This window comes from Corythoichthys intestinalis, chromosome 5, assembly GCF_030265065.1.
Source record: "Corythoichthys intestinalis isolate RoL2023-P3 chromosome 5, ASM3026506v1, whole genome shotgun sequence".
In the NCBI taxonomy this organism is placed as follows: Eukaryota; Metazoa; Chordata; class Actinopteri; order Syngnathiformes; family Syngnathidae; genus Corythoichthys; species Corythoichthys intestinalis.
The window spans coordinates 59,931,403-59,954,298 of record NC_080399.1 but is presented as its reverse complement, the minus strand read 5'-3'; the positions used below and the strand labels follow the sequence as shown (position 1 = coordinate 59,954,298).

The window sequence follows — 22,896 nt, the reverse complement described above, 5'->3', positions numbered from 1 at the left end:
AACACCCCTCGTTGTCAATAAAAGAGAATTCAGAATTGACAGTGAGGGGTGTTTCTTCAACAAGAAAAAGGCTCAGTGCTTTAATACTGAATGGCGGCGATGATGGCAGACAATTTTTCTAGTTTCAGCGACGAATCCGACGTAGAAGGACGTAACGAATGTTCATCTAATGGTGACGAGTTACGAAGCTTTAATCGGTGTTTTAGGTTACCAATTTGAGCTCAAACGAACGTCAATGCAGCGTAATGAAACGGTCATTGAGGGGAGCAATGACACTGATGAAACATCGGCAGATCGTGTGGGGAAACACCAATGACTTGTTTTGCATTTCTTTTTGTGAAGCTGATACACCGTGACTGCAAAATAAAGGAATACATAGAATAATTATCATTTATTGCGCTATCATAGCTTTTCGCTCTGCCAACAGGCACAAATATGAATGGGATAAGAGGATTTGTTCTATTTTACGAACGATAATTTATACATGTGTCCAGTCCTGTATCCAATGCGTGACATTTTTTTTATTATAAAAGAGTACTCGCTCTGGCCATTTTGAGCTTGGCTGTTCCCCTCCTTTGCTAAGCCTTAGCCTCCTTTGCCAGTCATCGTCCTCTTTCTTGATATCTCGGAACATTTAGGTGGCTGCGCGTGTATGGTCGGCACCGCATCTCTTGAGCAGCAATCTTTTAGCAAAACCCGATTTCACTTGTCCATAGTTCGAGAAGCTTTCAGGTGGAAAATGCGCACCATAGAAAACCATGCCGGAGGCTGTGTCTAGAAAATTGCCCTCTTTGCCCGGACGAACTTTACCCATTGTCTGCGTAGTCCAGCTTTTTTTTTCGCGTTCAGGAACTCATGAATACTATATTCCGATAAATAGCTATTTGTACACCACATAGTACAGCAGTTTTGAACCATTCTAGTGATTTTTTGGTCAAACAAACCCGAACGCTACTCTCTCGTCGATAAAAAACAATGGCACCTGGCTCTGCCTCGACTTTCATTCACTTGTCGTGACGTCCCCGCCCCATTCGGCTGTTTCCGGAACACTTTCGGAAATGTTCATCATTTTCGATCTATTTTCGATAACTGCTCATTAATGTGATTGATTTTTTTGTTAAATTTTTTTCAATATTTGTTATCTTGGCACATAACGGTTCTATTGATGTCTCACACCCCCTTTGCCGCTACGTACCCTTTAAAACAATAAAAGGCTTGAACTACTTTAATAGTGTGTAATGAATCTAAAATATATGAAAGTCTAATGTTTATCAGTACATGACATAAAATAATGAACTTTATCACAATATGCAATTTTTTTGAGAAGGACTAGTATATGTTTTTAAATTAAAAACCCGATCCTTTTCACCTGATTCCATTCTGAAAAATGGCGCGATCGGGCAGATTTCTGATCACGTGATACGGGACATCCCTAGTTTTTTTTTTTTTTTTTTTTTTATGATTCTAGTTTTAGTGGTGTTGGGGTTCGGGTTTTTGTGTGTTTTTCGTATGTATTTTTGAGAACATGAAACCATCTAATATACAAAAAGACAGGTTTCAAGTTCAACAACTGTCAATAACTAACGCTTGTTAAATGAATCATAGGGCTACTATTCTATTACCCCAACCCCCACTATCAGAGGTAGGTAGAGTAGGCAAAGATTTTACGCAAGGGTAGCGTTACTTAATATTACTCCAATAAAAGAATTAAGTAATGAGTGACATTGTGAATAACTGCTTACGACGATTATTATTATTTTTTTTTTTTTGTGTGTCAGCTTAAAGTTATCTTTATGAACTGTTATTATACTTTGAGGAATAATCAAATCAAAATTATTTATACAGCCCTTTACAAAACTCCAAGGTCCTCCAAATGATTTACAACAAAGCAAAATATACTTAAAGATGAAGACTATCACCTGATACATAACCCACATTAAGCCAAAGAAATACCCCCCAAAAATTGTTGAATTCCGGCGAGAGAGAAAAAATACAGAAATACAGAAATTAAGCATCATTTGTCCAAAGAATGAGTGCCCTCTAGTGGGGAAAATATATATTCAATTATGGAAGTAAAAGGATCATATCTCCAGTTTTCCGTGGTCAATCGGCGCCAAATAAAAAGTGAGAGAGGTTAGAATCCACCCTTTCAAGTCATGTTGACGGCAGCGCTCTTTGTCAAATACTTAATTTTTACAGTGCTTTAGAGAAGCCACGTGTTGAACTGGCCCATGTGATCATAGGTTGGCAAGCTGGAGTCTGATTGCTAAAATAATCTCATATGAAAAAAGGAAAATCTTATATGCCGAATAAAGAGGAAAAATGTAACGACTAGTGTAGCCCAATGTAGCGGAGTTAGTGTTTCTTCTCAAATCTAAGTAAAAAGTATGGCTTAGTAAAACTACTCTTAGAAATACATTTTTCTCGAGACGGTACTAAAGTATAACGGAGTAAGTTTAACTCGTAACTACCCACCTCTGCCAACTATTCCCCCCACATATCTGCATCAATCTTGTGATTTACTTCTAGCGCCCCCTGCTGACGGATCTCATTACAATGAAGGACTACAACACTTGAACTCCATCAAGACCAGGAATATTCATCTTTTGTAACCATGCTATATGATTGCTACAATTCAGAGGAACTATTGTGGAGCCCAAAAAATGTGAACCAGCTTGTGACCAACCAAAGGCCGGCCAATATATGGGTGGACATAATATTTATGATTGGATTATTATAATTATCACTATGATGATAAAGATGACAGATTGCACAATATGTGAAGACATTTTGCAGTCTAATGATTGAACAGTCAAACATTTATTATAATGGTAAATGATATTGCAATTACATCTCATACAATCTCATTCAGCATTGCCGTTATGTAGTCAGACTGATCTATTGCCTTTACCTTTATTGATCCCAAATGAACACAATCACTTAAGCTAAAACAACTATTCAGTAGCTTCAAATATAAATGAAGAATTTGCGGTTTTTGGTCTTTTTTATTTGAAATCAGTAGCTAAAAGGGATCCTCTTTGGCGAGCAGTGATCGCCAACTTTAGAATAAGCAGGTGCTGTACAATGTGACTTTGTGGCTTATCTGCTGCAGCAGCTCCTTAACGGATGCCTCTAGCTCCACCAGCTGCTCCGCCTTCACCTCTAGGGCATGATGGTTGTCATCAAATGACTTTTCTAACTCTGAAATGTGAAATAATAGAATTAGTGAGTTACCAGTGCATTATGCCATTTTTCACTCTAACTCATCTAAACTATTTACAGTCAATACCATTTTGACCTGCAATTATCTTCATATTCCTCATTTTGGTGGAAAGAAAACACATTTTTGTCTTGCAAATTCTACACTGCCGTAAGAATTATATACAGTCATGTGAAAAAATTAGGACATTGAATTAAATACTCAGTTCTTGATTACAAAATGTTCACATATCCGTGTCTGATCTTGTTTTTCTTTTTCTGATTTAATTGCAGCTAAACAACAAAAATTAACATTGTTTTACCAATTACACCAAATATAAACAAAAATGCATATTCTAACTGAAGAAAATGTTGGAACACCCTACAACCTAATAGCTGGTGTCACTCCCTTCGGCTGAAATAACTTCAGTGAAAACGCTTTTTGTAGCCATATACCAGTCTTTGACATCGGTCTGAATAAAAGTTTGCCCCACTCCTCAACACAAAATACTTTCAACTGTGATTGACTGTTGCGGTGAGAGAAAACACCATGGTGAGATCAAAGGAGCTGTCTGAGGCCTTCAGAAAGAAGATAGTAGACGCTTAAGGGATTTCAAAAGAATATAAAATCAGCCATTCCACTATCTGGAAAATAGTCTACAATTGGAGGACATTCAAAACTGCCAACATGCCCAGGTCTGGCCATCCAAGCAAGTTCACCCCGAGAGCAGACCGCAAGATGCTAAAAGAAGTCTCCAAAAACCCTAAAATGTAATCACGGGACCTACAGCATGCTCTTGCTACACTTGATGTGAAAGTGCATACCTCTACAATCCAGGCATGAAAATGGGTCAGGGGTTAAAAAGGTGAGAAAGGTGTGGAGGAAATATGTTCCGGCGTTCTGCCAAAATGTCCTCTGTCGGCGAAACGTCCTACATGTGGCGAATTTGACCATTTTAATTTTTCACATAAGGCTTAATATTCGAGCGGGGGTTTAATTAGTTGAAGGAGTTGATTTCAACCACCATTGACTCGCACTAGCTTAGCCACTCCGGACCCCTGAAACTAACAAATAACTGGCAAACTGCACAGAATTTGTTCAAATCAACTCCAACGACTAATTAAACCCCGGCTAACTCAAAGATTAGGCCTAATGTAAAAAATTCTGCTTCCCCTTGAAAATAAAGACCATTGAATATGGCCATTAAAATGTTGTCTATAAAAGTTTTAGAGCAATAAAATAAACAACAAAAATGAATGAAATGAACAAGAATCCTTCAAACTATTTCATAATGGGTCCAAATTATTTTTCGAACAGATCATGTGACGATAGCACCTTAGAGACAGCCGTTTGCATTGCTTAGCCAAAACTACAGCTGAGGAGGCAAGATGGATATTTAGAATTTCTTTAAACCTAAGCTTTCAAAACCTTCAACAACAACTGAGCTTGAACCGAGGATTGAGCACGAGCAGTATCAAAAAGTCCTGGCTTTCGTGTTACCTGTTGTGCTGTAATTCCAAGTGGTGCTTGAATTGGATGCTTATAGCGGTCGACAGTCTTTTTGAGCCAGCGCAAAGTTCGCAGCACACGGAGATATTTTTGTCATCTTTACTGGACAAAAATGTGACGTAATGGCTGTGTTTCCAGTGTGCAAATGCAGCCGTTTGAAGTATATCTCCTGCCTATTTCATTGCATCCTGGAGGGGAAGCAAGGCTGTGTTGTTTTGGCCGCAAACTCCCAGCGCTCACGGCTCACGCATCATGGTAATACACGTGACCCTTTTTTTTCCATCCTTGATTAGAAAATGTGACATGTGATGTCACTCCCATGACTACAGTATTCTTCATTCTACATACATTATGGGGCAATAAAAAAATAGTAACGCACAGGCATCAAGGAAAGTAATTTTACTCAGATTACTGATTTAGAAAAATGAACGCGTTAGATTGTTCTTTACTGAAAGAAAGTAATCAGATTACAGTTACGCATTACTCACATAACGCGTTACTGACAACACTGCTTTTGTATTACCGTTAAATACACAAGCTTGATGCTACCTTAACGGGAGCAAATTTTTTCACCGGACGCTCTGGCATTGTTCAACGCAAGCTGCGACAAACGGCAGTAACTTTGTCATACCGCAAAATATGAAAATGATTCAAACCATTACTCACCAAATTCAATATGCTGGCGAATGCATTCATCTAAAAAAAAAAAAAAAAATTGGGAGTGAGACCTCACCTCGTCCAGCGAACGTGAATTTGTTCTTAGGACAAGATCATCTGTCGCAATTAGCGATCTTTGACGCTCTTTTTCTCCTCCCCACATACAAACTTGATTCTCTCTCAGCGGCTGTGATTAACCTCAATGAAGTTGCTCTCCTAACTAAGCCTTGCCTATCATTTGTCTTTGTAAGTTTTTAGTAACTTTGTGTATTGATTTTGAAAGGAAAATGTGTGTTTTGTTTTTGGCAACTTTTTCATGAAGCGACTCACACGTGGAAAAATACGATTGTACAACGTTTTAAATGTATTCATTTGGTATATTTCAGTTACCACGATTTGAGAGATCAATAAATTGAAGAATTTTCGCCTTGCGTTTGGAGTGTTTCTTTTTGGGTTTGCTGGAATAGCGTCACTTACACTCGCACCATCAAACAGAGGAAGGGGTAAGTGCTGCCGCGCCAAGCCACTTCTGGCTGCATTTTCGACACATGAAAAATAACGAATACGTACTACTGTATGACGGAAAATTTTAGTGGTTTTGTAACCGCCACGTTTTCATAGCATGGTAAACCGTGAAGGTAACCGGCACATGCCTACACCCGAACCCCCCCACCCCCCTTAAAAGTTTTCTCCTCGGATCTACACGATTCACGTAGGTCATCCTTTTTGACTTCAAAACGGCGAATTTCGCCGAAAGGTGAGAGATTTTCATGCCTGACAATCAGAAAGATCAGAAGATCTTTAAGGGATTTCAAAAGAATATAAAATCAGCCATTCCACTATCTGGAAAATAGTGTACAATTGGAGGACATTCAAAACTGCCAACATGCCCAGGTCTGGCCATCCAAGCAAGTTCACCCCGAGAGCAGACCGCAAGATGCTAAAAGAAGTCTCCAAAAACCCTAAAATGTAATCACGGGACCTACAGCATGCTCTTGCTACACTTGATGTGAAAGTGCATACCTCTACAATCAGAAAGAGATTTCACAAGTTTAACCTTCATGGGAGGTGTGCAAGGAGGAAACCTTTGCTCACTAAGAAGAACTAGAAGGCCAGACTGAAGTTTGCCAAAATGAATGTAGACAAAGACCAGGACTTCTATAATAAAGTTCTTTGGAATTTTTCTAATTATTCTAAAATTAAATTATTTGGACCCCAGAACCAGTGTTGTTAATAATGGCGTTATTTTTTTCAGTAGTGAGTAATCTAATTAATTTTCTCATCTTGGCAACGCCGTTACCGTTACTGAGGATGGAGAGGCGTGTGTTACTATGCGTTGCTATATTGGTTGAATGACGACATAAAAGTCTGAGGGAGACGGACTCACCGAGACGACAGAGCAGAGCAGGAGTGGGGAGGAGGAAAAAAAGTTGTGACGCCGAGCAAATGCGATGCTAGGTGGCTCCAATAATACCTGACTGTAGCCGATAGCCTACAAACTACGCCCACATGATACGGTAGACATGGTAGATATCACATATGCAGTATATATATAGAACTAGATGCAAAATAGACACGGGGGCGTTAGCAACATGTACAGTATAGGAACTAGATGCGTTGGTGAACAGCCGCCATCTTAAAGCAGTAGACTTCTTAGGAAGGCTCTGTTGTAGAGAACCTTCCTAGCGAACCTAAGTAACTTTTGTTCTAAAATACTCCTAAATCGGCAAAATATTGACTTTAATCTATCTTTAAATGATGAAACAGTTTTAAAACTTCCACATGTCAAAAGTAAACAGATTAGGGTAAACAATTGGGCTAGGGCCAATTGTCCCAAAATCCTTTTAAACTTCACATAGTGTGACCTAAGTTTTTTTTTTTTTTTTTTTTGAGGGAAAAAAACAACAAAACATGAAAATTATCACCAGTTACTTTGCCAATTAACTATTTACTCTTACATTCAAGTAAATGAGTTACTAACGCAATTACTTTTTGGGAGAAGTAATTTGTAACTATAATTAATTACTTTTTTAAAGTAAGATTAACAACACTGCCCAGAACAGAGGACATGTTTGGCGTAAACCCAATACAGCATTCCAGGAAAAGAACCTGATACCAACTGTGAAGCATGGAGGTGAAAGTGTCATGGTTTGAGGATGCTTTGCTTCTGCAGGACCTGGCCAGCTCACCATCACAGAATCCATCATGAATTCTACAGTGTATCAGAGGGTTCTTGAGGAACATGTGAGATCATCTGTGAAAAAAAGCTGAAGCGAAACTGGACCCTGCAACATGACAATGACCCAAAACATACCAGTAAATCCACCAAGGACTGGCTGAAAATGAAGAAATGGACAGTCAAAGGCCATATCTTAATCCCAGGAGATCCTGTGGGGTGACTTGAAATGGGCTGTAAATTCAAGAAACCCCTCAAACACCTGTTGAAAGTATTCCGCATTGAGGAGTGGGGCAAACTTTCTTCAGACCGATGTCAAAGACTGGTAGATGGCTACAAAAAGCGTCTCACTGAGGCTATTTCAGCCAAAGGGGTAACACTAGCTCTTTCGTGGTAGGGTGTCCCAACTTTTTCCTCAGTTAGAATCAGTATTTTTGTTGATATATTTGGTTTAATGGGTAAAACAATTAGGGCTGCAGCTATCGATTATTTTAGCAGTCGATTAATCGATGAACTAGTTAGTTCGAATAATTGAGTAATCGGATAAAGAACATAAAAAAAATAAAAATACCTGAGCTGAGCCTCGAACGGTATTAAAATAAATAAGGATCTATGTACAACAAAAGAACAATTGGTTAATTTACATACCAAATGTCCGCTAACTTAAATGTTTTTTTTTTTTTTTTAACAATGCTCTTAACAAATGTTTCAGACACATATTCCCACAAAAAACGGCTAAATATACCTTTAAACTAAATTACGAATGCATTAAAAAAATAAAACATTAGCTCAAACAAAAACCTAGTTTATGTTGGTCTCAACAGGGAGCAGCTGGATTCGACCATGTAAAATGAGGCAGACTATCCACTCAAATCAATAAAACTAAATGCAAACAAAAATAACACAAAACATTACGCCACTTTAATCAAACGAATGTTCGAAGCAGCAAAGTTGTATTCGAATCTTTTTTTCTAATCGAATACTCGAGTCAATCGATTAATCATTGCGGCACTAAAAACAATTATTTGTGTTGTTTACCTGTAATTAAATCACTCTCTTTTACAGAGATGAAGAAAAACCAGATGAGACATTGATATGTGAACATTTCTTAATAAAGAACTGAATATTTAATGGGGAGTCCCAATTTTTTCACATGACTATGTTACTACGGAACATTCAGTCGTGCCATAGCAGGAAATGGTCATTTAAAAACTTCACATAGAGTACTTCGCAGAGGTCATTTTGACACTTTCACACAGTCTGGTCGGCATATCCTCTCACTCCCCTTCAATTCATCCCAAAATTCCATTCCATCAAATGCATGCAGACATTGCAACATCATTTGGCCATCGACTGAAATGTTTTAAAAACTGTCTTGAGTTGACAAAATCCATTGGGAAAATACAATTTGAAATTTGTTTTCAGAACAGTGTGCATATGACCAGAGGTAGGTAGACTTGTCAAAAACAAGAGTAGCGTTACTTCAAAATAATACAGGGTGACCTTTAATAAAGGGAACTTTTTAACAACCTGATATAACCAACAATACACGTTAATTAAAATACCATCGTTGTTTCTTAAGTGGAATGTTTTAAGGATTCAGACTTTAATATTTTTTCCTTCATCACTATTGGTTTTATTGGATTGTTAAAAAGTTTTGGGGGGGGCTCACCCTGTGTTACGAAAGTATAAATAATGTAGTCATCCAGAAAATTTATTCAAGTATGAAGAAGAAAAAAGTTTACTTTCTCTCGTAACGGTTCTTTAATTCTCTTAATGAACAGGAGATGACGGCACACGATTCAGGAATAGAACGAAAGCAATAATTACCTAAACTAAACACAATAATGAAGAACAGTTATAAGCTGGCCAGTCAGGACTGAATCCCCTTTCGAGAAGATTCTGTCCTCGACCTTCCGAATGATGCATTTTATTTTACGGCTAAGCAAATTGGTAAATTAGTGCTAGCCAACCAGCTGGGCAAAAACGGGAAGATCACTAATGTCCAGTTTCTTTGGATAACCTTGGTGAGGAAGGCAGGCTCCCAGACTTGCCTCTTACCAAGAAAAATGGTCATATAGCTCACAGATGTCACTAATATACTAACAATGAATGAATAGGTATTATCATATATGAAAAAATATGTATAAATATAGCAACAATTAAAAGTATTCGTTGAAAATATTCAAGTAATGAGTAATGGCTTACAATGTCAGATTTATTTTTTAAACAAAGTTTTTTCCTCAGCACACCGTCAATCTATACAAACTTAATATTATACTATACCCTATTACATGACCATGTTAATAGGCAAAAAAAAAAAAAAAAAAAAAAAAAATTCAGACTAGAAAAATTTACAGAAATGAAACATTACCCAGCACTCCACGCTTGCTTGTTTTGAAACACACGGTAAGATTTGTTTTCTTACCTTGAAAAGAGAATATTTAATATTGCTTTGGCCTTCAAAGGTCTGTGCTGAGTGATCATTACACACTAAGGCTACGTCTACAAAAGAACAGACAATGGACTTAAACGTGTAATTAGTTAGACTAAATGGCATGTCGGCTACACTAATGTACCTCTTATCCAGAGATTTTATTTCACGGGCTAGAAGGGTGCATAATTTCAAGGTGCGTAAACCATCTAGTATAGCCAGGCCATCCGTATAATAATCGGATACAAAGGTAAAGATGTCACGGAGCATGCCAAGCAATGGAGGCGAATCGTACAGTCTTCTTGCTCCTCTTTTGAACTGAAAGAGCTTGTAAATTGAATATGTCCGGAGAAGACATCGAGCGATGCTGAAAAATTTGTAAGCTTTCGGTATAGAGGTACTTCAGACGTCACACACGAGGCTGCTCCTATTTGCGCAGACTACACCTGCGCGAATGCAGGAGCGTGGCGTTTACAAACGCACCTTAAACATAGTGTGAACAGGTATAAAATATTTTCCGAATTACAAGGCAAAAAAATGATCCGTCCAAGTGTAGACTTAGCCTAAATGTATCTCTTAATGTTAACATAGCATTAACCTTATGTCAGGGGAGAAAATCTGTTCCCCCTTTGTTTTTAGAAGAAAAAGGCTGTCACTATAATTCTTAAAAGTTTACTAATGATCATAAGGAGAACATCCATCACACACGGAGTACAATGATACTCTGACGCGGCAGAGCTCAGAGGACTTATCATACTGAAAGGTGGGGTTAATTGGTAAAACAATTGTCCCATGATTATAAGAAAAATACGTCTTACCATGAAGCGTAAATTAATCGCTTTACCAATTAAATGCTATAGTGTTCCTTTTGAACAACTTTACCCTTGACAGCGCCTGCCTGCCCTCCCTCGCCTCAAGATGTAGACAGCTGTGCTCTGAAATACGAATTTTTCGATAACACTTGTACAATAATACATTTAAGATATATATCAACATTTGAGAAGCATATGATAGGAAGCAATTCTTTGACTTAGCATAGAGCAGTGTTTTTCAAACGGTGTGCCGCGGCACACCAGACTCCGCTACATCACTTCCCCCATAGGCTTTATGCTTGTTAACGCGAGAGATTCGGACATGTAAATTATTCTTCGAAAGGTCTGGCATGTTGGTTGAATAATAATGTTTTTATACAGTATGCCTCAATTTAATATAAATTACCTTAGCGACATCACAGCACGTAAAAAAATAATCTTTTGATTAATGGCGGATTGAAAGCAAATTTCAGGTGTTATACCGCCATCTAGTGCACAAGAATAAGCAGCGCCCTTTCCTGCACCCTTACGATCTCTACATAAACTTAATGTCTTTCAAGAATTTAAACAGTGCAGTTTAAACAGTCTTCCTCTCCACTCATTCCACGAAAACCCCAAAATTGTTTTGTTTAATCCATCAAGTACATATGTACAGTGTATCTATACATCCTGTTGTCCCTCGAGAGAAAATGGCACCGGTTCACGCATGTGCAGTAGCAATCACTCGTGATCCGGTAGCCCATCACGATTGGGTAGTGACACTCTTAAACTGCAGTTCTGTTTTCGTTTGCTACAGCTTACAGTAGTAGCGCGCCGTGCTTCCAGTTGCAAATAAAATCATTGAAAAACCCTCACAAATTGGGGTTTTGCTTTGGAGATATATATTTCCTTTTATTCACGCAAACATACAGTGGGGCAAATAAGTATTTAATCAACCACCAATTGTGCAAGTTCTCCTACTTGAAAAGATTAGAGAGGCCTGTAATTGTCAACATGGGTAAACCTCAACCGTGAGAGACAGAATGTGGGGAAAAAAACAAAATCACATTGTTTGATTTTTATTTCCAAATTAGAGTGGAAAATAAGTATTTGATCACCTACAAACAAGCAAGTTTTCTGGCTGTCAAAGAGGTCTAACTTCTAACGAGGTTTAACAAGGTCTAACGAGGCTCCACTCGTTACCTGTATTAATAGCACCTGTGCAATTGGCAAACAAACTGTATGAACTAGAAGGTCAGAACAGTTTGACTTGCTAGCGCCTCGTGGTGCTTTCTGGGACATTTGTCCTGGCCGGCCAGCTTTTATTTACTCTTTCCTTAATAAATGTATATATCTTAGGTGATTATTGCTTTCTTTTTGTTCCAGAATTGAGTGTCGTCATCTCCTGTTCGTTAAGAGAATAATAGAACTAGAGAATCAACTTTTTTTTTTTCTTCACTTTGTTGACGCTGCAATGTGTGTTTGTCAATGTTCACTTGAATTTGATGGAAACCTTTATTTTAATTTTGGACTAAAACCTTTGAATTTATACGAAAACATTTGAGTATTTGTCTACTAAAACTGGACTAGACAGAGACTGACATTTTGAAATGACTAAAATATGACAAACTTATACGTATTTTGTCCAAAAGACCAAAGCAAAAATTAAAAGGCTTCCAAAAATCTGTAAATCTGTAATCTGTAAAAATCTGTAGTGCAATGCGAATAGAACCCTCTGACGATATGTCTGCTGATAACCATTTGACCATTGAAAAGTAAAGAGACTGATGTCACCTTTAAGAATCTGAAGCTTGTCACTGGCCTGCAACAGCAGTTCCTTGGCTTCCTGCTGCAGTAACTCAGCCCTTTTCTTTGCATCAGCCACAGCACCACCTTTTTGGTCAATTAGTTGCTGTACAGTCGAGTACTTGTCTTTCACTTCAGAGTCCATGGACTTTGTGGCATTAAGATGATGAAAGAATAATTTAGTGATCATTCTATTGCTAGAGAGCATTTTTCCAACAATGCCATGGTCAGTACATCTCTAACATTTCAACTTACCCTTTTAACCTCTTTGACCATTTGTCTTATGCTTGTGGCATCCTGAATGGTGCGCTCACTGCTCAGTGTGGCATTCAGGGTTCGGTCTCTCAGCAGTATCATATCCTCATCCAGCTGCTGCAGCTGCTTTGTGGCATTGTCCAATTTTACTTCTACATCTGATGTATCTGACTTCACCTGAACACAACACAGATTACACTTGTTTCCACGCCCATGATTTATATAATTACTGTTATACAACGTTAACAAGAGTGTAACGGGGTTTGTATTCATCCCGTAACCTCATGGTATGGGCATCACGGTTCGGTGCACGCAGTTATTCATTTCAGAGTTAGTCCTCCTCCACTCCAAAGGACAGGTGAGGTAGTGCGCCTAAAGCAACAACCAACATTACGGTGGTGGGGGGGGGGACCTCGCTACTAAGAAAACTATGGTGAATGTACAGAGTGGAAACTATCACAGGGTTTCTACAGGTATCACCACATCTCATTTAATGCTTTTTAATGCCACTTCAAACTAATTTAATGCCCATGCCTGATGTTGCCAACCATCCCTTGAAAAGCGGAATTGGCCCATATTCAGAAAAATAAGTACATTTCCTGTATTGCACTTTCAAGGGACACTCGTTGTCCAATATTATACCATGAAACTCGAAAATAGTGTCTTATTTGTATAACAAACAAATACTGGTAGGCTGCTTTACAAGAAGATGCAGGGAAACGCATTCCCCCGTCTGTCCTGCTTTTTGACCAATAAGCTGACATCACAATGACAATACAAAATCCCACTCATCTCATTGGTCGAGGTACTGTCGCTTGCCATGATGAAAGCAGAAGACGGAAGAGTGTGGGATGAAGAAAGGATGTTCAAAACGATACCGTAATTTTCGGACTATAAGCCGCTACTTTTTTCCTTGATTTAGTCAATTCAATTCAATTTTATTTGTATAGCCCTATATCAAAACAAGGTTGTCTCAAAGGGCTTTGCAGAGGCAATATGATACACAGTCAGAAACAGCAGATGAAATAAATAAAGGTCAAGTCCTGGGCATCCCCCATCCTTTGACCCTCCATGTCGGCAAGGAAAAACTTCAAAACTCTTTGGGAGAAATGAGAAACCTTGGGGAGTACCACAGTCAATTAGTTATTTTTTATTTATTTATTTTGGGTTAATAGCCAAGACTTTATTTGACAGCGGCGTCATAAGACTGTGATAATACCTTCATAATTATGACATGACACTTGTATGTCTCCTTGTGCCCTGCGATTGGCTGGCAACCAGTTCAGGGTGTCCCCTGCCTACTGCCCGTAGTTGGCTGGGATAGGCTCCAGCACCTCCGCGACCCTCGTGAGGAAAAAGCGGCATGGAAAATGAATGAATGAATGAATACTATCATGGGCATGACTGAAATCTTATGTCATTAAGTGACAAGTGGCAAATTACGTCCCTAACTCAATTTATGGCCAGCTTGGATCTTTTACATCCATTCAAAAGTGAGATAATTTGCCGGATAACACTAAATTACATCTGTTATAAGCATTCATTAATGCTCATGACAGTGTCAAGTCATAATTATTTGATTGTCAAATGACAGTAACAGTAACTGAAGAAATAATCAGCACAGAACATCAATTAGAAATGTTATTTACATCTGTGGCGGTGCAATGCATGCTAGGAGGCATGTTGGATGACAACAGTGTTGAAAGTAGGTGGCAGCAGGGGTTAACCGTCTCCCCCAAGGAAGCAGTGATGGCCAAATGAAGCTTCTTGAAGCAATAAAGCTTTGTAGCCTATTGGTTCAGAACGTCATGGTGGTTCATTTGGTCTTATGACAGTCATATGATGTCGCTATCAAATAAAGTTACCGGTTAATATCTTTTGGTGTAAATATCCCATAATACAGTGAGGCTTATCGTCAAGTGTGGCTTATCTATGAACAAATGCCGTTTTCATGCCAAATTTGATGGGTGGCGGCTTATAGTCAGGCGCGTCTTATAGTGCGAAAATTACAGTAATTTGTTTTCTTGTTGTTCCTTGGGTACTTTATTTTCACTAATTGTATTATATTTTTGTGTTCTGTCAATTCAATTTGTATTTCGACACCATACTTGGAGTGATCATTTGCGAAAATGTTATTGCTGAGTGGACTTATAATGCACCTAAATTGTTCAATGTTTACCTCAGAGTTTATGTTTGCACTTTTTAAAAAAATACATTAAAAAATGTCCAAAAATACACACAAAAAAGGCTCAGGAGTCAGGACGTTATAATAATCAAAATTAGGATTAAATTATTTTAATATTTTAAATTAAGCAGGACAGGTGTTAGTCTTATTCTTGTATATTTTGTATTCAAAATACAGTATATTGCTTATATATTTTTTTTGTGTGTGTGTGCTTATATCACTCAAATATGTACCCAATAGAGTACCACACGAATGCTATTTTTAGACCGTGACGTCGCCATCGTAACGCGGAAGTGGGACATTATCAACACGCCCTCGCATACTATCATGTTATTACTGCTTGTTTATTCCGGTAATCTTTCAAAAAAGAACATGCCGATCAAACACTGCTGCTAAATACAAATAAAATGGTATCTGACTGCCACTGTTACCTTATCTGTTGTTAAAAAAAAAAACTTAAGTAAGGGGGAAGTGTAAAAAAATTATAGAATCAAGATGTGTTATTAATGAAAAAATTAAAAGTGTTCGTTGGCTGTCACGAGTAGCATTTGCGATCGCTACACCAAAATAGCAACGTAAATTGCCCCCAAGAACGGTCAGACGTAAGACAACCAGAGGATATAATATATAAAAAAGATGGTGGTATGGTGGTAAAGGATAGATTGTTGAAACAGGAGAATGTCATTGTTAGTGGCGTAAGGCAATGCACACAAGAAAAAGGTGTCAATAAAAAAGCTACCTCTGGATCAGGTCGGCTCTTTTCCCGTCTTTTTCAGCCCTCGACACACAAGCCATCTCTTTAATTGAACATTTGTATGCTCTTCCATATCTTAAGCAGTGAATTTGGCACCAGGGATATTTTCAGGCAGAATTGGTAGGTTTAGCTATGTTCGTACACTATTTCCATTCATTTATTATTAGGGGCAAACGAGAGATTGACCTGCCTAGCCACAATTGCTAACGTCATGAATATGTGACGTGTTGCTTGCGGCACGCCATTCAGGTTTGGGTAAAATTATTGTAATTATTAATTAATAAAATCACTTTTCACAAACAAAAAATAAAGGGTTGCGGGTATTGGGTCGGCCAGCTCTACCAATGAAGTGTCCCTTATTAATTTTTTTCCAGGGAGTTGGCAACCCTTCCCATGCGCAACTGCAGATAGCTTCACACACACAAATTTGTAAGAGTTAAACAAGGAATATTTTTAATCGTTAAAAATACATATGCAACACAACAAACAGTTTGGTACAAATTCTGTTCCAGTGAGAACACAGGGCTCAGGAAGGCCATGCATGTATGGAGGAGAGCTAAGAGAGGAACACTAGCAGCCGATGGGTATTAACCTTCAGCCCTAAAATTGGCAAGCAGAGTAGCTACCATTACATAGGAGCGATACCTGGGCTTAAGATAACAAGATTTCTATAGGAAGCATAAAGAGCCATACCTAAACCTTTCAGGTTTTATGTTTTTCAATTCATTTTAATAGCAGCTACTTTTTAGTTTTAGCCAATAGAACAAACTTTCAAATGCTGTGATTTAAAAAGTCTTTTTCCTGTTGTACCGAACCGTGAACCCCGTATCGAGGTATCTACTGAGCGGTGATTAGTGTGTACCGTTACACGGCTAATCGTTAACTTTTTAACCACAGGGGACTGACCGAGAGCAGCAGCTTGTTGGTGCTCTTGATATCATCGGTCGCCTGCAGAATCGCACTGTTGGCAGCTGTCTGAGCTCTCTGAGCTTCATCCAGAGCCATTTTGACTCTTTCAGCAGAGTCCTTCACATCATTTGCCCCCTGACTGTTGAATATAGAGAGTTTGTTTCGTGATTACAGTCTTGACAGAATTTTTAGAGAAGCTGAAAAGTAGTTTCTCCACCCAAGTGAAAGAGACGCTCCATGAAATGAACACAGGACACGACGCACCTAGTTTGACGAGCTTGTTCCAGTAGACTTTCAGCTCTCTGGATGTCGTCCGTGCTCTGCTGAAGGATAGTTTCGACATTGCCCAGTTCTCCCACCTTCTCACGAATTTCATTTGTAAGGTTCTGTAGCTGTTCTTGTGTGGTTGGCATCTGCATGGCTAGCACCTCATTAGCAACCTTTTCAATACTCTCCAAATCTGCCCCATCCTCTAAAAAGGAAATACATTAACCGATAGATATTTAGTTTGACAGGAAAGATGCACGTTTTAATAGCCGTTTATTTAATCAGAAATTCTGAAGGTCCCCATTTTGTTTCTACTTTAATATTAAAGGAGCAATACATAGACTGATGGCCAAAAATACCACTGCAACCCGGATCAAATTATTGAGTGCACACCATGCTCACCCCCCTCGGGTTGCTAGATAAGCACTTTGCCATGGAGAATCATGTTGCGTTACCATATCAATGTTGCATTTTAATCAGAAAACACTGAGGCTAACAAACTACAAATTAACATTAGCAAAGATCATGCGAACATACACCATGTGTGTTCTACAACCAATGTTTATTACATACCAAAAATTCAATGGGTACATGATGCTACATTCTTCAAAAGTCAGGGTTTCAAATTCCACCGGGCTTTGACTGGTGAACAACAAAAGGCGAATGAGCCTCCATGAAGTTGCCCCCTATTTGATGCAAATTCATAGAAAAATTATGTCATTCGTTTCTGCTATCGTTTTTGAGATTTTAACAATTCTTTTATAGGTCAGTCTGAGGTCAACCAGCCCCCATTTTGATTATAAATGGCTAAAAATGGTGTGCTGTAAAATTTTTTGTTTGTGCTGCTATCGTTTTTGAGATATTGAGATATCAATTTCGAGTGATAATGTCACTCGCAGCTTTTCCATATCCAACTGCTCCGGCTGACTGAGCATACCAACTCAATAAGAGAGGGGTGTCCCAACAACTAGCGCAAACATAGCACAAATACAGTAAATGGCACCCTTTAAGTCCATTTTGCAGTAAATGGAGGGCTTGGGATATTAATTTCAACTCTCAGCCCCCTCATTTACTGAAAATGGACCTGAAGGGGTGCCATTTGTTTGTGCTACATTTGCACTAGTTGTTGGGACACCCTTCTGTTTTTGAGAGTGTTAGTACGCTCAGTCAACGAAAGGGCCTGCGATTGACGTCATCGAATGTATTATCTCAGTCAGGGCTGTCAACAGACTTGCAGGGGCGCAGAGACAACAGACCATTATAGCCCCCCCACCCCCACCCCCACCCCTGCCACGACAACAAACGCAGTACTTTTAACCCTTTGCAAGCAATAACAGTGTAAATTTTCAAATTATTTAATTTGAGAGGGACAGTTAAATTTAACAGACCATAATGTGATGTGACACAATAAAAACAAACAATTTCCATCTATTGTCCCATGCAGGCTACAATACAACACAACTGAGAGTGCCATGCCTGCCTGCTAAGCAACAAAATACTATAACTAAACATCTTGTGCCTGCCCAGTCCACATCCCTGGGGTTATCAAGCCCTCAAACAGTGATGCGCCTAGATTCTTTGACAGCAGAGTCATTTATAACATCAGTGAAATCCAGTTTTTGAGCAAGCTCACGCTCAATGGAGAGCATGGCTATGTTGTTAAGCTTGCCCTGTGATATGGTGGAGCGTATTAGCGTTTGCTATAATACACAGTGGGTCGTAAACCCAAGATAAATCTAGCCGCCGGACCAGAGTCTGTTCAGCCTCACGCACCTGCTCCCCACAGACAAATATATATCCCCGATCTCCCATCACCTTCTCTCTACTTGGCTCAACGCGAGCAGCATGTCTTGTCATACCGCAGCTCAACAGGCTACAAGCGGCCGGTGACAGAATCGGGTTTTGGTCACGGTGATCCCAAATGTAAACGTTCAGTGTTAGCGGTAGTTGTTCACTTACCAACATCACCGTCCACAGCCAACTCTAGCCCTAATTCTCTGGCTTCTTATCCACCTTTTAAAAACTTCATAATTTTTTCTCGTTCACCTCTATGATCTTCATCTTTTTCTTCTTTTCTTTTTTGCGCAACCGATTTATGACGACTCGCCATGTTTAGAGTTTATAACAATGACAGATTTAGATTTCCCGCTTCAGGGCACGTTCGTAATGTAGCCTTGAGTGTGCCAGAGCAGGGTCAAACCATTTTCTGCTAAGACAAAGGGGGTGGGGGGGTGTTGTGCAAAAAAAGGAAAAAATATATATATGAAACATTTAATATGTTAAAGTTTTTAAGTATATATCTGGTAAAACTTAATATTTAATCAGACCGATTTAAATAAAAACGAAATATGTGAATGTAAAGTAAAATAAATTTAGGGTCATTCAGGGGCCTATGGTCCTGAGGCCCGGGACAACATACTCGGTTGCCCCCCTCCGTCGACGGGCTTGATCTCAGTATCTGTTAAAACCATAGTTGCATAAATGAATGGCAATAAATGGGGGGGCTGCGTGACATCATCACTCAAAATTAATATCTAATATTCGGACGTAATTGGCAGATGGTGGAAATCCAGCGTAAACATCAAAACAAAAACTAAAGTTAACTTTTAAAGTGGAAAAATCTCGGTGTAACCACTGCGAACCGTGTTAGAAGTATTTGCAGAAAGACAGGGTTCTTTAATGTCTAGTGAAATATTACGGCCATTTAATGAACAATTGAAGAGCAAATCTTGCACAACAATAAACCTAGAGAAAAATCTCATTTATTCAATCACAATATAGATGACTGGTTTACTTTTTGATTGCTTGATAATTTACGGATTCTAAAACTGAAAAATAAAGTTTTTACCTGTGAGAAAGTCTCGAATCTCTCGAATAAGTGTCCTTAGCTCCTCATTGCTCCGGTCAATGTACTGTTTGGTCCTGTTAGACTTCAAAAGAACATTGTGGGCACTGATTTTTGCTTCATCTGCCTTTTGCTTTGCCTCAAACACCTATGGGCATGGAACAGGTGAGACCAAAGACAAAGACTGACAGGCAACCCAAATCTCCCAAAATATTAGGGCCTTACCATTTTAGCAAGTTTATCCACTTCCTCCATGGCATTCAATATATCCTGTTGAGAGTCAAAAGCTTTCTGCCAGCTGGAATGAACCTTTGTCAACACACCATCACATGCTTCCCCGCCACACAAGGGGCCACCGTCCGCATTTACACATCCCAATCCCCCACAGGGAGAGGAACATGAGTCCTGTCCTGTTGGATTCCCGCATGTCTGTAGAGACAGATTAAGTAAAAATTGGTACAGTGTACCTAAATCAGTACTTCTCAAATACTGGCACAGAGCGATGCAGGCGGTGACGCGTGTGACCTCTAGGAACATACAGTGGGGAGAACAAGTATTTGATACACAGCCAATGGGAAAACCCATTGGCAGTGTATCAAATACAAATACCTTTAATGCCTGCAATATGAAGCAATTATCAGAGAATCACAAAATTTAAAAAATAAGGTCTTAATGAAACGTTTTTTTCAAATTTGTAAAAAGAATAGTCAAAATGCATACGTGTAATAAGCACTCTAATATCTTTAACCCTTGGTAACACCTGTTTTTTTTTTTTCTCATGGAACCTGAAGATGCATGTGTTGACTTGCATCCATCATTTTTTTTTATCAAAGAGAAATGTCAAAATTCTGAATTAGTCTCAAAATCATGAAATTTAAGATGTATCAAATGTGATACATTTGGCAATATAGGGTTAAGTTCTAGCTTAGTTTGAAAACAGTCATTTTTTTCTGTACTACTTTTTTAAAAAAATATTTGGAGTATAGTATTCCCACTTCTCAAGTGACCACTACGAAATAAGACCATGACCAAAACGGCCAAACACTTTCCCAAAACCTGTCTTCACTAAGACTAAGTCAGGATTATGATTTTTGGAGGCAAAAAAAGTCTGGTTTTGGGTATGCAAAACTGCAGTCGTCTTGGCTCTACTTTAGAGATGGGATGAGAAGCTTGGTTGTCCAGAAGCGGCTTAGAGTAGAGCTGCTGCTCTGTTTTGAGGAAAGCCACCCAAGATGGGTCTGGCATCTGGTTGGGACCCACCCTGAAATCTTCCACAAAGTCTCCTGTTTGGCCTGGGTATGGGGCAGGAATCTCCCTCAGCTCGGGGGAGGGAAAGCAGGGTTTACAGTGCTGGCCAAAAGTATTGTCACTCCTGCAATTCTGTCAGATAATGCTCAATTTCTCCCAGCAAATGATTGCAATTACAAATGTTTTGGTAGTGAAGGGAGAAGATACCGTCATCGCGCACACCATATAATTGTTTGCATTAATCTAACACATTCATCTAACTATTGTTTAAGCAGACTCCACTAGATGCCCTTTGACACAGTAAAGTGAATCACCTAATCCGGGCTAACGAGGGGGAGATGACAAAAAAATGGTACAGTTTCTCGTAGGCACTGTCTAACTGTTTGCATTACTCTAACACACGTAATATAATTAATCAGGAAATAGTATAATTTTTATATTTACTGTAGGACTGCACTACTAATATAAAATAAATAGCACACCATAGTTTAATGAGAAGAAATAGAAGAGATACACAATGCCGTCTTATCACAGAAGACCAACGCGTGCGTCACGAACAAGATTGACGCACCAACTATTGCAATCAGCTCTCCCAGCAAACTCCAAGGACAAAGCGCTTTGTCCTAAAACAAGTACAAGCCAGCCCGGACAACAAAGTTGATAGCAGGCGTCCCATCCGCGCACGAACCTAAGCCGCCCAAAACCGAGGGGAAGACCCAAAAGCAACGCCCAGACACACCTTCGGACACACCTTGGACCCGGCCCGTTTCAGCAAAGACTTTAAGGCAAGGCAAATTTATTTATATAGCACAATTCAACACAAGGCAATTCAAAGTGCTTTACATCACATGAAGATCATAAAAATCACATTTAAATCAACACAACGTAAAAACCAAGACAAAAGATCGCATTTAATCACAGAATAAAAATAAATAAATAAAAATAAAACAAAAATAAAACTAAAACAAAAACTACTACTACTACTAATAATTGAAATCAGCAATGGAGATAAGCACAAGAGGAATAGAAAGCAGGTAGATTGAAATATATAGACAGTTATGGATATGCAGTGCTAAACAAAAGCATTTTTAGCCCTGATTTAAAAGAGCTAACAGTTTGAGCATACTTCAGACGTTCGGGTAACTTGTTCCAGAGGTGAGGAGCATAATAACTAAATGCTGCCTCACCCTGCTTGGTTCTTGTTCTTGGAACATGCAGAAGACCGGTTCCAGACGACCTTAGGGGTATAGATGTCTCATAAAATCTAACAAGTCAAGCATGTATTTTGGTCCAAGGCCATTAAGTGTTTTGTAGATGAGCAGTAGTATTTTACAGTCTATCCTTTGATTCACTGGAAGCCAGTGTAGCGATTTCAAAACCGGTGTAATGTGGTCCAGCTTCCTTGTATTTGTGAGGACTCAGGCTGCAGCATTCTGTATTAGCTGCAGCTTCCTGACTGATTTTTTATCAAGACCTGTAAATATACCGTTGCAATAGTCCAATCTGCTGAAAATGAATGCATGCATAAGTTTTTCCATGTCTTGTTGAGTCAGAAGCCCCTTAATTCTGGTTATATTTTTTTAGGTGGTAATAAGCGGATTTAGTGACGGACTTTAGATGGCTATCAAATTTTAGGTCTGAGTCAATAATTACGCCAAGGTTTCTGACTTGATTTGTAGCTGTAAGTGACATTGTGCTAAGTTGGCTGCTTATCTTTGACCTTTCCTTTTTTGGCCCCAAAAAGATCACCTCTGTCTTCTCCACATTTAACTGGAGAAAATTCTGGCACATCCATTCATTGATTTGATGAATGCATTTACTCAGGGAGACTAAGGGACTATAATCATGTGGGGACACAGAA

General features: G+C 38.9%; 1 protein-coding gene across 3 annotated transcripts in view; it reads right to left on the bottom strand.

Annotated features, from left to right (window-relative positions):
• Positions 1–2,704: 2,704 nt before the first annotated feature.
• The window catches only part of lamb1a (laminin, beta 1a), an 80,839-nt gene continuing 60,647 nt past the window's right edge, over positions 2,705–22,896 (bottom strand). The window contains exons 27-33 of one of the 3 annotated variants that reach the window (XM_057837370.1): positions 20,013–20,216; positions 19,791–19,935; positions 16,940–17,147; positions 16,673–16,814; positions 12,828–13,004; positions 12,561–12,720; positions 2,705–3,201 (exon numbers count right to left, since the gene is read on the bottom strand). In XM_057837370.1, the coding sequence (XP_057693353.1) occupies positions 3,062–3,201; positions 12,561–12,720; positions 12,828–13,004; positions 16,673–16,814; positions 16,940–17,147; positions 19,791–19,935; positions 20,013–20,216 (1,176 nt within the window). In that variant the 3' untranslated portion in view covers positions 2,705–3,061. Of the gene's footprint in view, positions 3,202–12,560; positions 12,721–12,827; positions 13,005–16,672; positions 16,815–16,939; positions 17,148–17,515; positions 17,629–19,790; positions 19,936–20,012; positions 20,217–22,896 lie in introns of those variants that run through there. The other 2 variants (XM_057837371.1, XM_057837373.1) reach the window with 2 other exon arrangements.